The 16,740-nt window shown below is 37.7% G+C and overlaps 1 protein-coding gene across 1 annotated transcript; it reads left to right on the plus strand.

Annotated features, from left to right (window-relative positions):
• The first annotated feature begins 6,704 nt into the window (after positions 1-6,704).
• LOC104116044 (uncharacterized) lies at positions 6,705-7,816 on the plus strand. Its single transcript, XM_070178165.1, has 3 exons — positions 6,705-6,863; positions 6,933-7,235; positions 7,424-7,816. Exons 1-3 carry the CDS (start codon positions 6,705-6,707, stop codon positions 7,814-7,816), a joined length of 855 nt encoding a protein of 284 aa, XP_070034266.1.
• The last annotated feature ends 8,924 nt before the right edge of the window (positions 7,817-16,740 follow it).

The following is a 16,740-nucleotide window of genomic DNA, read 5'->3' on the forward strand; positions in this document are numbered from 1 at the left end:
TGAGCAGTTACTGTGATTAGAAATCATTGCTTCGAGCATTTACGCTATGTGGTATTTGAGTTTTGAGTATTTGAGTTATGGTTACAGCTTTTGGTACAGCTTGTTCAGACTTATATAGTGTGTAGGTTGCGGTACTAAAATCTTATAAGAAATTCTGGATGTTGGAAATTGGATTCTAAGGCATGTGGGCTAGGTTGAATTAAGAAATTTCAGTTATGTTGTATTATCAGACCTATATGGGATAGGGTGACGTGGGGTCACCCCCGGGTACGTGCATTGTAAGATGGAATAGTGATGTGGTGGCTTGGAAATAACTCTTGGCACGTTCGAGGACTAGCGTATGTTTAAGTGGGGGAGGATGTAACGACCGGCCAATGACCCGGCCGGTCGTTTTGAGTATTACAGCCCCGTTCCCCCATTTACTGCCCGATTTACACTTTACCATTGTTGTATAACTTTCCGGGGTAATTGGTTCGGGTCCGGAAGGTTTTCGGAGTGAAATAAGACACTTAGTCTCATAATTGAAAACTTAAGTTGGAAAAGTTGATCGGATGTTGACTTATGTATAAACGACCTTGAATTTGAATTCTGATGATTCCAATAGCTCCGTTGGGTGATTTTGGACTTAGGAGTGTGTCCGAATTGTGATTCGGAGGTCCGTGGTTGATTTTGGCTTGAAATGGCGAAAGTTGAATTTTTGGGAAGTTTGACCGGGGGATTGAATTTTTGATATCGGGGTCAGAATCCGATTCTGGAAATTGGAATAGGTCCGTAATGTGAAATGTGACGTGTGTGCAAAAGTTGAGGTCAATCGGATGTAATTTTATAGGTTTCGGCATCGGTTATGAAAGTTGAAGTTTTAAAGTTCATTGATTTTGAATTTAGGTGTGATTCGTCATTTCGATATTGTTAGGTGTGATTTGAGGCCTCGAGTAGGTCTGTATTATGTTATGGGACTTGTTAGTATATTTGGTTGAGGTCCCGGGGGCCTCAGGTGAGTTTCGGATGAGGTTCGGATCATTTTCGTTGCATATTGCATTGTTGAAGGCTGTTGGTTCTGGTGTTTCCGAATTTGCGGAAATGGGCTCGCAGGTGCGACAAAGGCGTCGCAGATATGAGATGAGAGCCTGGATGAGAAGGCCCGCAGAAGCGGAAGCCAGGGCGCATATGTGCATGCGCAGAAACGCGACCGCAGGTGTGGTCCTAGGCATCACAGAAGTGATCAGAGCTGGCCAAGCTGTTCTCACAGAAGCGAGATTGTTCCCGCAGAAGAGAAGGTCGCAGGTGCGGCCTCTTGTCCGCATGTACGGATTGACTAGACAGAACCCTTTAAGTTCGAGGGTTCGTGATTTTTCACCCATTTTCGGATTTTGGAGCACAGTTTAGGCGACTTATGGAGCAATTTTCATCACAAGGATTGGGGTAAGTGTTGTACACTTGGTTTTGATCTTATTCCATGAATCTACCTTCATTTTTGGTGATTGGATTGTGAATTTTAAAGAAGAATTTGGGGGGTTTTGGCCTAAAGTTTCATAATATGAATTTCTGAGTTTTGAACATCGAATTGGAGTCGGATTTGAGTGAAACTAGCATGGTTAGACTTGTAATTGAATGGGTTGTCGGATTTTGTGAGTTTTGTTGGGTTCCGAGGCACGGGCCTGGGTGTGATTTTTGACCGGTTTTGGGTTTTGATAAAGGATTCGATCTTTATCATTTGGAATTATTTCCTTGGATTTATTTGATGTATTTGAATTGCTTTTGGCTAGTTTTGAGCCGTTCGGAGGTCGCTACACGCGTGATGGCATCTTTGGAGCACTGCTTGGCTTGCTCGGCATTGGTATTGGCTTGTTCGAGGTAAGTAACTCTTCTAATCTTGGAGCTGAGGGTATGAAACCCCAAAATACGTATTATGTGATTTGTGTTGAGGTGATGGGTGTGTGGGCGTGCACCATGTGAATTGGGACTCTGCTATTTTCCATGGCACTGTATAGTGGTCCTACTTTATTAATGTCCATGTTTTCACCATGTGATAAAGTAATTGAGCTGTCAATAATGATAGATACCATGTTTAGGCTTTATGACGATACTGCTAGGACCCATAGTGGTCGTTTCTTGCTGTTATTTCACTGATTTCATTGATATTTCGTACTCAGTCATATTCATGCATTCATATCATATCTCAGTCTCAGTTATTTATTGATACATCATATCATTGTTGTCGGTCTAGTTTCATGACATTATGAGCCCGTGAGTGAGACTGGAGAGATTGATGACTGAGTGAGGCCGGGGGCCTGTTTGTGAGGATGTTGACACTATAGAACGTGAGTTGTCCGTGCGATTCCAGATGTTGATATTATAGCACGTGAGTTGTCCGTGCGATTCTAGATATTGATATTATGGCATGTGAGTTGTCCGTGCAGCACATGAGTTGTCCGTGAGGATATAGCGCTTGGGCTAAAAGGAGCCCCTCCGGAGACTGCACAACCCCAGTGAGCACAGTCGACTATAAATATGGATCGAGCTGCACGCCGCAGCGGGTATTGTACAGCGCTGAGTGATTGAGTGTGCTGAGCATAGTGAGAGAGAATGCGAGACAGTGAGATTGAGTACTCTCAGAGTGTGAGTACATGAGCTCATCATCGAGATGCATTGCATTTGATATGCGTACTTGAGATACATGCATAGAGGTGCATTTCCTTCTGCTACCCAGTTTTGGGGACATTTATGATTTTACCTATATCTTGACATGTAGGCATAGAGAAGTACTTTCCTCATGCTATCTGAAAATGAAATATCTTACTATTTGTTGAAAGGAGTTTTGGGGAAAACCTAAGTTTTCAAACTTACTCGTATTTTGGCTTTTTCGGTAAAAGATTTGGGTTTTCACTGAGATACATGAAAAGAAATGCTTATTTTTCTGGAACTGGTAATGAACTGAGTCTTTTATTTCTTAGATACACTTTTGTTATTGTACTATACTGTTATGAACTGTTGTGGAATATTGGTGTTGGACCCGACCTTTTTGTTAACTCGTCACTACTTTCAACCTAAGGTTAGGTTTGTTACTTATTGAGTACATGTGGTCGGTTGTACTCATACTACACTTCTGCACCTTGCGTGCAGATGTTGGCTGCTGATGTTGTTGTGTTCGATGGGAGCTAGATTTGAAAATGTACCTGAGTCCCGGTGGTAGCTGCCTCTTGTTCGTGGTAGCCTTAGATCTATAAAACTCTGTTTATGTACTTTTCAAACAAACGATGTATTTACTTTATTACAACTTTGTAAGATCTATTCTTAAAAGCTCATGATTTGTACTACCAGTTCTTTAGAATGTATCAGATTCAGATAATTTCTTTACTTAATTGCTTTATTGATTGTTATTGGAATTGGTTAGTGGTTAACTCGCTTACCTACCGGGTTGGGTTAGGTGCCATCACCACTAGTTAGATTTTGGGTCGTGACAATAATGAAGTTATTCCAATTTCCGTAATCACAATCTGAATCTGATATCTTCAAAGTCAACTCTCGGTCAAACTTATGAACTTTCCAAACTTTCAAATTTCCAACTTTCGCCAATTAGCGTTGAATCCTTCTAGAAATATCCAAATGCAAATCCGTGCATACACCCAAGTCTAAAATCACCATCCGGATCTAACAGAACCCTCAAAACTCCATTCCGTGGTTAAATAAATAAAAGTCAAACTTGGTCAACTTAAAGCTTCAAACATGAAATTCATTCTTCCAAATCACTTCCAAATAACCTGAAAACCAAAACCGACGATTCCCACAATTCATAATACATCATACGGAGCTACTCATGCCCTCAAACTACCGAGCAAAGTGCAAATGCTTAAAATGACCGGTCCGGTCGTAACAATTATGCTGAAGGAAAAATTATGTTTTTCCTTTTGTTATTTTATGAGTTTAATGAGAATTAATATAAAAAAATAATGCAAAAAAATATTAAAACAAAAACATATAATATTTCATAAATAAATTACTTAAAACTAAAAATAAGATAATAACTCTTTGAATAAAAGGATTATTCAAAACAAAGAACAAAAAAAAACTATACATCCATTCCATCATCGTCGTCAGACCCACGAGTGGCTTCAAGACTATCATAGGAGCCATCTCTGGCCAGCATCTCCAGCATGTCGAGCTTGGTGTTGATTTCTTCCAAATCCCTTTCATACTTGTCTATGAACTCATCGAGTTTCAACTCGTATGCCTCTATGATATCTTGTTTTATTTCATCAATGATTTGCTTGATGACAACATCTATTTTTCTCTTTTGTTTTTTATCAATTGAAAATATATGTGTTTGAGTGAATAAATTCACAAGGCATAGCATACTTATATAGGTGAAAAAACTTATGCATTGTATATGAAAAGGCATAAAGGAATTTTTAACGTCCAGTGTAAAGGGTGCATGAATGTCACAGAAATATAATTATTACACTAACACATACCCCAATACAAAATAATTACTATATTAAATGTGTTTGTTACATTTTATGGTTAAAAATGTACAAAACATACTCATGTATAGTACCATTAATGCATGCTAAAACTTCATGCTAATGCATGCTAAAATTATTTAATTACTTTGCTAAAATTTTATACCAAAACATGCTGAAGTTTTGTAACGTATTCTAGAGTTTTGTCACGAGTTTTTTTCGAACCTTCAGTCTAAACAAGCTGAAGTTTTTTAGTTCATTTGCTAAAATTTTAGGATAAACATGCTTAAGTTTTTGTCATGCAGTATGTAATTTTCTAATAAATTTTTGCTAATGCATGTTGAAGTTATTTAGTTAATTTGCTAAAATTTCATACCAAAACATGCTGAAGTTTTGTAACGCAGTCTACAGTTTTGTCATGAGTTTTATCCGAAACTACAGTCTAAATAAACTGAAGTTTTTTAGTTCATTTGATAAACATTCAGACTAAACATGCTTAAGTTTTTGTCCTGCAGTATGTAATTTTCTAATGAATTTTTCTAAACTTCATACTTATACATGCTAAATTTTTTTGTTCATTTTCCTAACACTTCACACTAAACATGCTGAAGTTTCTATTTTGCAGGATGAGTTCGATTTTCCTTGTTATAAATTTCAATGGGAGGTGGACTTTTGATTACAACTACTTGGATCATGATACAAAACTTGTTCTAGTTAATAAACAAGTATCATTCAATACTTTCCTGAAAAAAATTAGTGAAGTCACATATTTTGATTCAACCAAATATTCACTAAAAATATGATTTGATATCAAACTAAATACAAGCAAAGGGATGCTTGTAACTTCAGAAGAAGAACTCAGAACTTGTATACATTTGCTAACAACAGATTCTACCTTCAAGAATTGCCATTTTGTCGTCGAAAAAATATAACTACTTTCTGACAGTATAGCTGCTTTAGAATCTGCAATATTCAAACCATCTCTTGTATATATAATAGATTCAGAACAACTTGTTGATTATCAACATGAAGTAGAACAATCAATAATGGAAGTATACAACGAGCGACAACCTTCTAACATTACAGCTGATTCAGAATATGGAACGCTGCAAGAATTACCTACCGCTACAATAAATTCATACCAGTTTGGTGAGGCCCAACAAGAAGAAGGACATCAAATAATATAAATAGACAACCAACACACAATCCAACAAAGTTTTTGTTATCTCCTGCAATGATAAGCAACAACCAAGATGAAGAAAATACAGAATTTATACTGATAACATCAGATACAATTGAAGAAATTGCTGAAACTTCTACTGCTTCTAAGAAATCAAGAAAAAGAGTGAGGATAAAGTTCAAAGAATTTCCACCGTGTAAAATACTTTGGCCCAATGCATTGCCTGAGGAAATAAAAGTAGGATCAATTTTTGAGAACAAGAAGAGCATGACTAAATTTTTCTGCAGCTTGGAGATAAACCAAAAAGTTGAATTCACATCTATTAGATCATATTCAAAGAGATACGAGCTAAAATGCATTGTGAAGAAATGTGTTTGGAATGTATGGGCTACCAGAATAAAATAATTTCACACTTTTTAGGGTGATAAAATTGCATAACAACCATGAATGCTCGGTTGATGCAAGAAAATCATATCAGAAGCATGCTATATCAAATTTTATAAGTGAACAAATTTTAGAACATGTTCGGGATAAAACGATTGAGGTTACACCAGCCTTTGTAGAAAATGAAATGAAAAAAAAATTGAAATTGACATTGGATATCACAAGGCATGGCGCGCTATTCAAAAAGTTATTTCTTGTATAAAAGGAACACCAGAAGAGAACTACCAGATTCTTCCTTCATATCTACACATGATGGTGCATAGAAACCTAGGGACGTACACTAGAATAAAAAGAGATGAGCAGAATCGGTAAGCAAAAAAATAGTAACCATCAGTCTGAAGTTTCAAATGTTCCTATTTGAAAACTTCACACCTTATGATTTGTTTTTTGTGTTTCACCTATACAGGTTTGCTTGCATGTTCTTTGCTCCTGCGACATCAATAGCTGGTTGGTGTTACTGTAGACCCGTGATTGCAGTTGATGCAATATTTTTAAAGTTAAAATATCGTGGTGTTCTATTTGTTGTTGTATCAAAGGATGCAAACAATCAAATATTTCCTCAATCTTTTGGTGTAGCAGATTCAGAAAACAATGATGCATAAATTTGGTTCTTCGGGGAAATGAGAAAAGCAATTGAAGTCCGTCATAAACTGGTTTTCTTATCAGATAGAAATCAATCAATCGCAAATGAGATTAGACAATTTTATCCTAAAGCTCACCATGGTATCTGCCTTTATGACTTTGAGAAGAATTTAAAGCAAAGATATGCAAAAAGCACGGTAATAAACCTTTTTCAAAGCGCTGCAAGGTCATACAAACGTGAAGATTTTAAATAGTTAATGTCCCAGATCAAAAGTGTTGACAAGAAAACATACAATTACATAATTGAAGAGTGGCCAGAGAGATGGGCTCGATCGTGGTTCCCACAACGACGTTATGATATGTTGACAACAAACATGGTAGAATCAATGAATTCCGTGTTACTAAAAATGAGAGAGATGCATGTTTTAAGAATGCTAGATTTCATCCTAGAAAAGTTGGGACAGTGGTTTTACGAACGGAGAAAAACAGCACATGAAACTTTTTACAAAGTATCAATACGGGCAGAAGAAGAGATGAATAAGAAGATAGACTTGGCTTCCAAAATGTTTGTAAGTATATTAGTTAAATTCAGAATTTACTTCAGCATGTTTTTTCTGAAGTAATTAACTAATGCATAATCACTTCAGCTTTTTATGACTACAGTGATTTACTGCTTACAGATAAAAAACTTCATACTTTTTCGTTTTGAAGCAATAATACACTAATATAGTTTTTTTACTTTTTTATTCCTTCTTAGGTGTTCAACCTTGATTCAATGTTGTTTAGAATAAATAATAAAGGAATAGAATTCATTGTGGACTTAAAGAAGAGAACTTGTGACTGCTTGAAATTCCAACTTGATGAATTGTCCTGTCCACATGCAATTGTTGCTATCAATAAGAGATATTTGCAGAAATCTGACTACTGCTCAAAATGGTATTCAAGGAAAATATGGTTCAAAACATATGAAGGGCATGTCAATACTGTGGGAGATAAAAATTTATGGGATATACCACAAAATGTAGAATCTCAAATCACAAAACCTCCCGATGTAGAGATTCTACAAGGAAGAAGACAAAAGAAGAGGTATATCTCTGCGACTGAATCAGTACGATTGAAGTCTACCAAATGTAGTCACTGGTTGCTGTAAATAAATTGGGCATAACATAAACACTTGATTGTCTTCTCCAGTACCTCATCCATATTCCAAGAAACACGCTGAAAAATACTCCAACGTTCAATAATCCTTGGAAAAAAATTCATTCTAAAGGAAGATAGATATTCTGAATTTAGACTTTCATTATTGATTGATATATGTGAAATGTGATTGTTTTGATAGAAATAAAAAAAAGCTCTTGGATTGAAAAATACTCATTTATATATTGCTTGAAGTACAAACCACTCATTTTTGTTGGCGGCTTATAGGTTTGGTTGCATTCTTAAAAAGTACGCAATCACTTCAGCAAGAAAAAATTATAAGTGAAATACATATCCTTAACACACATACACACACACGCACAAAACACACCTATATATAATATAAAAAAACTACACCTTTCTGCATGAAGTATTCATATATAAAAAGTAATACTTCAAGCCTAAAAGAATAAGTGTAACGACCCGACCGGTCGTTTTGGGCATTTATGCTCTATCTACTATTTGAAATCTTAAATAGCTTCATACGATGTATTATGACTTGTGTGAATTGTCGATTTTAGTTTTCAGGTATTTTGGAGTTAGTTTGGAAGAATAAAATTCAAGGTTTAAAGCTAAAGTTGAAAGGTTGACCAGATGTTGACTTATGTGTAAACGACTCTCGAATTGAGTTTTGATGATTTCGTTAGGTCCGAATGGTGATTTTGGACTTGGGCGTATGCCCGGAATTTTATTTGGATATTTCTAGTATGTTTCGACATCAATCGGCAAAAATTGGAAATTTGAAGGTTTGGAAGGTTCATGAGTTTGATCGGGAGTGGACTTTTTGATATCGGGGTCGGATTCTAATTTTGGAAGTTGGAACAGGTCAGTAATGTCATTTAAGACTTGTGTGCAAAAGTTGAGGTCAATCAGACGTGTTTTGATAGGTTTCGACATCGAATGTGGAATTTAGAAGTTCATAAGTTCTTAGGCTTGAATCGATGCGCGATTCGTATTTTTATCTTTGTTAGGTGTGATTTGAGACCTCGAATAGGTCTGTGTTATGTTACGGGACTTGTTAGTATATTCGAATGGGGTCTCGAGTGGCTCGGGTATGTTCCGGGACGAGTTTTGAATGAGTTTGGATATTTCGGCATTCTAATGATGTTCTGGGAACAGTAGGAGTGCGGGGGCACATTTTGGAGTTCTGAGGCAAAGCCTCGTGTGTGGACCTTAGAGGAAAAATGCGGACCGCAGAGGTGAATTGCGGACCGCAGAATTCCTCTTGCGGCCGCAGAATTCCTCTTGCGGCCGCAGAAAGGGGATTCTGCGGGTTCGATAGTCTAACTTCAAAAGATTATATCTTTTAATAAACAAAAAATTTGAGATGATACAAAAACAAAAGTTGTATCCCTTTGAGTCTAATTTTCAAAAAGGTAAGCCAATCATCATTTGAACATTTGTAGCGAAAGTTATGGTCAATTTACTGAAGCCTGGTAGTGCAGTAGCTGCTGATGTGCGGCCACACAATTTGGATTGCGGACGCAGAACCCGGAATGTGTGGACCGCACAAAAAATTTGCGGTCAGCAAAATGGGGAATCAGATTTTTGTACTATATGAATGAGGGTTAGAGTATTATTTCATATTTGGACTTTAGGAGCTCGGTTTGTGGCGATTTTTTGTGGGATTTTCAAGAAATTTATCGGGGTAAGTGATTCTAACTCGGATTTGGTTCATATACATGAATATATCATTATATTTATTATTTAATTAGTATTTTGAGATGGAAATTTAGGAAAAATTACAGTAATTTCATAAAACAAATTTTTGGGATTTGAATGTCGATTCGAAGTCGGATTTGAGTGAAACTAGTATGGTTGGACTCGTAATTGAATGGATTATCGGATTTTGTGAGTTTCATCGGATTTAGAGACATGGGCCCCACTACCGACTTTTCGAGCATAGTTGAGAATTTTTATAAATTATTAAATTGAAAGCATTGGAGTATATTTTGATTAATTTGCATGTTGTTTGAATAGATACAAATCGTTTGGCTTGAGTTGAGGAGATAGGAAGGCGTATGAAGGTTGATACGTGCAGGATGGAATTTTTGGAGTATTGTTTAGCTTGCTCGGTATTGGACTCGTCTTGTTCGAGGTAAGTAACACTTCTAAACTTAGTACTGAGGGTATGAAACCCCGAATTTCGTGTAATGTGTTTGTTGTTGAGGTGACGCACATGCTAGGTAACGGGTGTGTGGGCATGCACCGTGTAAATTGTAACTTCGTTATTTTTGTGGTGCTGTGTAGTTACCTCAACTTATCTATAAACATGAAATCTCTACGTACTAGAGTTATTGAGCTGTCATCCATGTGAGAAACCATGTCTAGGCTACATAATTATCATGTTGGGGCACACTGAGGTCATTACTACTGTTGAGTTATTTGCTTACATTGCAATTTTATACTTAGTCATGTTCATTCATTTCATATCATATCTCCTTCTCTGTTGCTATATATTGACACATCATATCATCATTTTGGGCTAGTTTCATGGCATTGTGGGCCTGAGAGACTAGAGAGATTGATGACTAAGTGAGGCCGATGGCCTGATTGTGAGGTTATTGATACTATAGCACGTGAGTTTTCCGTGCAGCACGTGAGTTGTCTGTGCAGCACGTGAGTTGTCTGTGCAGCACGTGAGTTGTCTGTGCAGCACGTGAGTTGTCTGTGCGGATTATAGCGCTTGGGCTGAAGGAGCCCATTCGGAGTCTGCATATACCCTGAGTGAGCGCAAGTACCTGTTGAGTGTGAGTGCGAGTGTCGAGTTATTGGGAGGACTGAGTGGATTGATACTCTGAGAGTATGCATATGGTTGTTTGCTATGTTGTACTGCATTGACATGCACACTTGACATGCAAACATAGAGACGCATTTTTCCTCATGTTGTACGGTATCACGTCATTCATGACTTCTCATACACACTGACATGTAGGCATAGAGATGTACTTTTCCTTATGCCATTTGATAATGAAACATTTACATGTTAAAACATTTTGGAAGGAAAATTATGATTTAAAACTTACTCATATTTTGGTATTTTCGGTAAAAGATTTGGGTTTCCACTATTATACTTGAAAAGCATGTCTATTTTTTTGATACTGTGAATGAGCTGAACATCTTATTTCTGAGTTATTTCCTATACCACTTTCATTATATTGTTATGAGCTGTTGTTGGCTATTGATGTTGGACTTTGACCTGTATTCCAGCTCGTCACTACTTTAAAACTAAGGTTAGGTTTGTTACTTATTGAGTACATGGGGTCAGTTGTACTCATACTAAACTTCTACACCTTGCATGCAGATATTGGATGTTGATGTTGCTGTGATCGACGGGAGCGGGATTTGAAGATGTACCTTCGTTCCAGTTTTAGCTGTCTCTTGTTCGTGGTAGCCTTAAATTTATAAAAAATCTGTTTATGTACATTTCTAATAGACAATATATTTATTTCATACTAGCTGTGTAAATTCTAAATCTTAGAAGCTCATAATTTGTACTATCAGTTCTTGGGAAATTTTTGTGTAAAGCTGGTGTATTATCATATCTTATCTTAATAAATCTCATCAAGTTGGATAGTTGTTAATTGGCTTACCTGACGGGTTGGGTTAGGTGTCATCACGACTAGGTGGATTTTGGGTCGTGACAAGGTGGTATCAGAGCTCTAGGTTCTACAAGTCATAAGCAAGTGTCTAGTAGAGTCTTGCAGATCGGTATGATGACGTCCATACTTATCTTCGAGAGGCTACAGGGCATTTAGGATAAACTTCCCATATTTCTTTCCTTATCGTGCAGAATTGATTCAGCTTGAAACAAACTCTTTGAAATCCTTCCACTCATTCGTATGCGTATGTGAGCGCTCGGTATCAGCTGTGCATCGCCGGCTTGTGACTCGATGAGATGTGTATTCTATGTTTTGGTAATGGGCTAGTCTAGAGGACTTGAGGCCAGGTTTCGACCGCAGCTTAGGCTCGGTAGCTTCAATTATGTGAACTTGTACATTTGGACTTATGCGTTTGGTAGTGTCCCTATGAGTGGAATTTGTGGCTCAATAGGCGGTGAAATGACTAAATGATGATTATGATGTGACTGTGGAATGTGTTCAGATGGTTTGAACGTGACGGAAAGAGTTTCTCGAGATTTAAAAAGGGTCATTGGGTGCTTGATTTCCGTCTTGATTTGATGTATAGTCTCGAGTTATGAGTGTGTTGAAGGATCTTTCACGTTGTAAAATTGTGAGACAAATTAAATTCTCATGTCTTGTTAATGAGTTTAGACTCAGGAAGATTAAGTGATCGCGTAGTGATTGTGGCTGCAAAAAAGTATATCAAGATGCCAATTTGAGGCTAAGCAGGTGGATAATCTCCTACGGAGTAATATACGGAGGTGTGATCCATATAATGTTGAGTGAAGAGTTTCGTTTCTACCGGCGGGGTTTATGTGTTGAGATTTGAATTTGAATCTGGGTGAGAAAGTCGACTTGACTGTCAAGAGAATAAATGCGAGCTTAGCGGATGATTGAGGTATTTTATGGACGGTGTTGCATGAGCTTGAGAAGAATTTTTGTTGAACTGACTGTAATATCATGATAGTAATACTGTATGGGTATTATGAGCTATCAGATGTTTTATTCTACGGCTTTGAGCCAAGTGGAAGAGTCTGCTATCTCGATTTGATTGCGCAATTATGTGTTGTATTGGTTTTGGTCTGAGGCATACTTGTGGGTTAGTTATGACTTGCAGAGGTTGAGATCGAGGAAGACTAGAATAATGAAATTCCTGAATACGGGTTATATTGCACTTTATAAGTATATGAAAATCATGGAATGATTAAGTTGTTATTTGAAGGATGTAGTGCGCACGGAGTATAAAATTGATTGATGGTGTTAAAGTAGGGTTATTTCTTTAAGTGTTGTTGTACTAATGTGGCATGTGTTTTTTGGCCTGTTCGGACGGTGCAATTTGGATTTGAGCAAAGTGGGTGGCTCTCGAGAAAGTTCTAATGGGTTCGAGATTTATATATAGCAATTGAGGATTTCTCCGGACTTGTGTATGGATAAAGTCTGATATTTGCATTTGACGGTGCCGGGACTTGCGGTAATTGTGTATGACTATGGATTCTACATTCCAGTATAATAAAGGTAAAAGAACAATTTTAAATTCACATAAGGTACTTTCAGAGTGGGTGTTTCGGTTGTGGTACTTATGGGGGTGCTTAAGAAGAATAAAGTGGCTTATGGGCCTTAGGGAAATGTCGTCTTATGTTAGGATGTCTTGTAGTGAGCTTTGGGTAAGGATCGTAGTGTTCTGACAAGGATACGTGACAACTTGAGGGCAATTCAAAAGAAACTCTGAGAAAATAGGACAACTAGGTAGTAGGCTAGACCAGTATGGTAATGGTATGCTCAGTTTTTATGGGTAATAATGATGTGGTGATGCTCTATAGATGTTTTGGCGGCAATATTCTTGGGTTTGGTGACCTGCGTGGCTTGGTCGAGTTAGAGAAATTTAGTTCTGATAGCTTGATTATGTGCAAATGGATTTTAAATTATTCTTGATAGTTTCTACCATGGTTTGAACTGGATATTTTTTACCGGCGTGAGGAACGTGTTGTGTATTGTGATTTTCTCTTGGAAGAAAGCAAATTAAAGGTTTCTAACTAACCGGGTATGTAATTTGCTGGTGACTCAGAGTTGATAATGAGATTCTCATGCCTTTCACATGATGGCATGATAGATGTGGTGTGATGTGCGGGGTTAAAATTTACATGTACAAGGTGGCAGTTCAGTCTTGAATGGAAGGTCCCGAATTTTGGACAACATGGTCAGTTTCAGATATTTAGATGAATGTTATAACTGCTCGGTAATTTCTAAGAAGGGTGCGCATTTCAGAAGGCGCATTGTGTTTTGACTTACAAATGTTTAGTTGGTATTGCGGTATTCGCATGGTTGATCTACTGCTGATATTCAGATTTTTGCTATGTGGCATGGAAAAATTATAGAAGTATTCCTCGTGGGATGATCGTGCATGAAAGATGTGTTAGTCATTCGAGTGCTGTAGTTAGGACCAGTTACGATGATTCATGTGTACTTGTTTGATTGCTCCTGTATGATATGCTTGGACTGGAGGCGTGTGACCATGCCGTGCGGTTGATGTTAATGTGAACTCTAGAAAAGATGGTTATTGTTATTAAATTCGTGTGTCTTGGTTCTACTATGTATGATGAGCTCATAGCATTGCAGTTGTAGTGGTGCTTGTTGAACTTGCGAAACGATTCTCTTCTTTGAGACATTTCCTATTTTTGGGTACACGAATTGCGCAGTTATGGCTTGAGTTATATTGGTGTGGCAAGTCTGTGGGATAGTTTTGTTTAATAATATAAGGTCATTGGACCTAGAATGGGTACTATCAGGTTTGATTACGGTATATTCGGGAGGATAATATTGAAAGTCGGCTTAAAAAGTGATTATGGTTCTGGTTGGGATGAGAGAGCTCCATGACTTGTTGATCTGATAAGAGGTCATGAGATTTCCGCGTGTTTCTTTCATTATCAGCAATGTACGAAGGTTTTGGAACAAAGTTTGATATGTGGTTTAATACAAGTACTGGATTGGTTTCGATTAGTTACCATGATCGGAAATGGTGCTGCGAGTAGGCGAGTTGTGTAGCATGTTATGTGATAATATCTGGGATTATGGTTATGGCTTGATACAGCTTGTTCAAACTTATACAGTGTGTAGATGTGAGACTCGGGTCTTGTAAGAAGTTCTGGATGTTGGAAATTGGGTCCTAAGTTTTACGGACTAAGGTTAAAGTAATGATCTTCAATTATGTTATGTTGTCAGGCCTATATGGAATAAGGTGGCGTGGGATCACCCACATGTATGTGTGTGGTAAGGCGCAATAGAGATTTCAAGGTTTAGGAACAACTCTTAGCACGTTCGAGGACGAACGTATATTTAAGTGGGGGAGAATGTAACGACCCGATCGGTCGTTTTGGGCATTTACGCTCCCTCTACTATTTGAAGTCTTGAATAGCTTCATATAATATATTATGACTTGTGTGAATTGTTGGTTTTTGGTTTTCAGGTATTTCAGAGTTAGTTTGGAAGAATGAAATTCAAGGTTTAAAGCTTAAATTGAAAGGTTGACCGGATATTGACTTATGTGTAAACGACTCCGGAATTGAGTTTTGATGATTTCGTTAGGTCCGGATGGTGATTTTGTACTTGGGCGTATGCCCAAAATTTCATTTGGATATTTCTAGAATGTTTTGACACCAATCGGCGAAAGTTGGAAATTTGAAGGTTTGAAAGGTTCATGAGTTTGACTGGGAGTGGACTTTTTGATATCGGGGTCGAATTCCGATTACAGAAGTTGGAACAAGTCTGTAATGTCATTTAAGACTTGTGTGCAAAATTTGAGGTCAATCGGACGTGTTTTGATAGGTTTCGGTATCGAATGTGGAATTTAGAAGTTCATAAGTTCTTAGGCTTGAATCGATGCGCGATTCGTGTTTTTATCTTTGTTAGGTATGATTTGAGACCTCGAGTAGGTCTGTGTTATGTTACGGGAACTGTTGGTATATTCGGATGGGGTCCCGAGTGGCTCGAGTATGTTCCGGGGCGAGTTTTGAACGAGTGTGGGCATTTCGGCACTCTGATGATGTTCTTGGAACAGTAGGAGTGCGAGGGCACATTTAGGAGTGCTGAGGCAAAGCCTCATGTGCGGACCTTAGAGAAAAATTGTGGACCGCAGAGGTGAATTGCAAACCACAGAATTCCCCTTACGGCCGTAGAAAGGGGATTCTGCAGGTTCGATGGTCTGACTTCGGAAGCTTATATCTTTTAATCTACAAGGAATTTGGAGATGATACAAAAGTGAAAGTTGTATCTCTTTGAGACGATTTCTTAGAAAGGTAAACCAACCATCATTTGGACATTTGTAGAGAAAGTTATGGTCAATTTACTGAATTCGAGTAGTGTAGTGGTTGTTGATGTGCGGCCGCGCAATTTGGATTGTGGCTGCAAAACCCGAAATTTGCGGACCGCACAAAACTTTTGCGATCAGCTAAATGGGGGATCAAATTTTTGTACTATATGAACGAGGGTTAGAGTACTATTTCATATTTGGACTTTGGGAGCTTGGTTTGTGGCGATTTTTCGTGGGATTTTCAAGAAATTCATCGGGGTTAGTGATTCTAACTCGAATTTGGTTATTATACATGAATATATCATTGTTTTCATCATTTAATAAGTATTGTGAGATGGAAATTTGGGAAAAATTATAGAAATTTCATAAAATGAATTCTTGGGATTTGAATGTTGATTCGAAGTCGGATTTTAGTGAAACTAGTATGATTGGACTCGTAATTGAATGGGTTGTCAGATTTTGTGAGTTTTGTCGGATTTCGAGACATGGGCCCCAATGCCGACTTTTCGAGCAGAGTTGGGAATTTTTATAAATTGTTAAATTTAAAGCATTGGAGTATATTTTGATTAATTTGCATATTGTTTGAATGGATACAAATCGTTTGGCTTGAGTTGAGGAGATAGGAAGGTGTATGGAGGTTGATACGCGCGGAATGGAATTTTCGAAGTATTGTTTAGCTTGCTCGGCATTGGACTCGTCTTGTTCGAGGTGAGTAACACTTCTAAACTTAGTGATGAGGGTATGAAACCCCGAATTTCGTGTTATATGTTTGTTGTTGAGGTGACGGGCGTGTGGGCGTGCACTGTGTGAATTGTAACTCCGTTATTTTTGTGGTGCTGTGTAATTACCTGAACTTATCTGTAAACATGAAATCTCTACGTGCTAGAGTTATTGAGCTGTCATCCATGTTAGAAACCATGTATAGGCTACATACTTATCCTGTTGGGG

The sequence above is a fragment of the Nicotiana tomentosiformis genome, chromosome 6 (assembly GCF_000390325.3).
Source record: "Nicotiana tomentosiformis chromosome 6, ASM39032v3, whole genome shotgun sequence".
Lineage (NCBI taxonomy): Eukaryota > Viridiplantae > Streptophyta > Magnoliopsida > Solanales > Solanaceae > Nicotiana > Nicotiana tomentosiformis.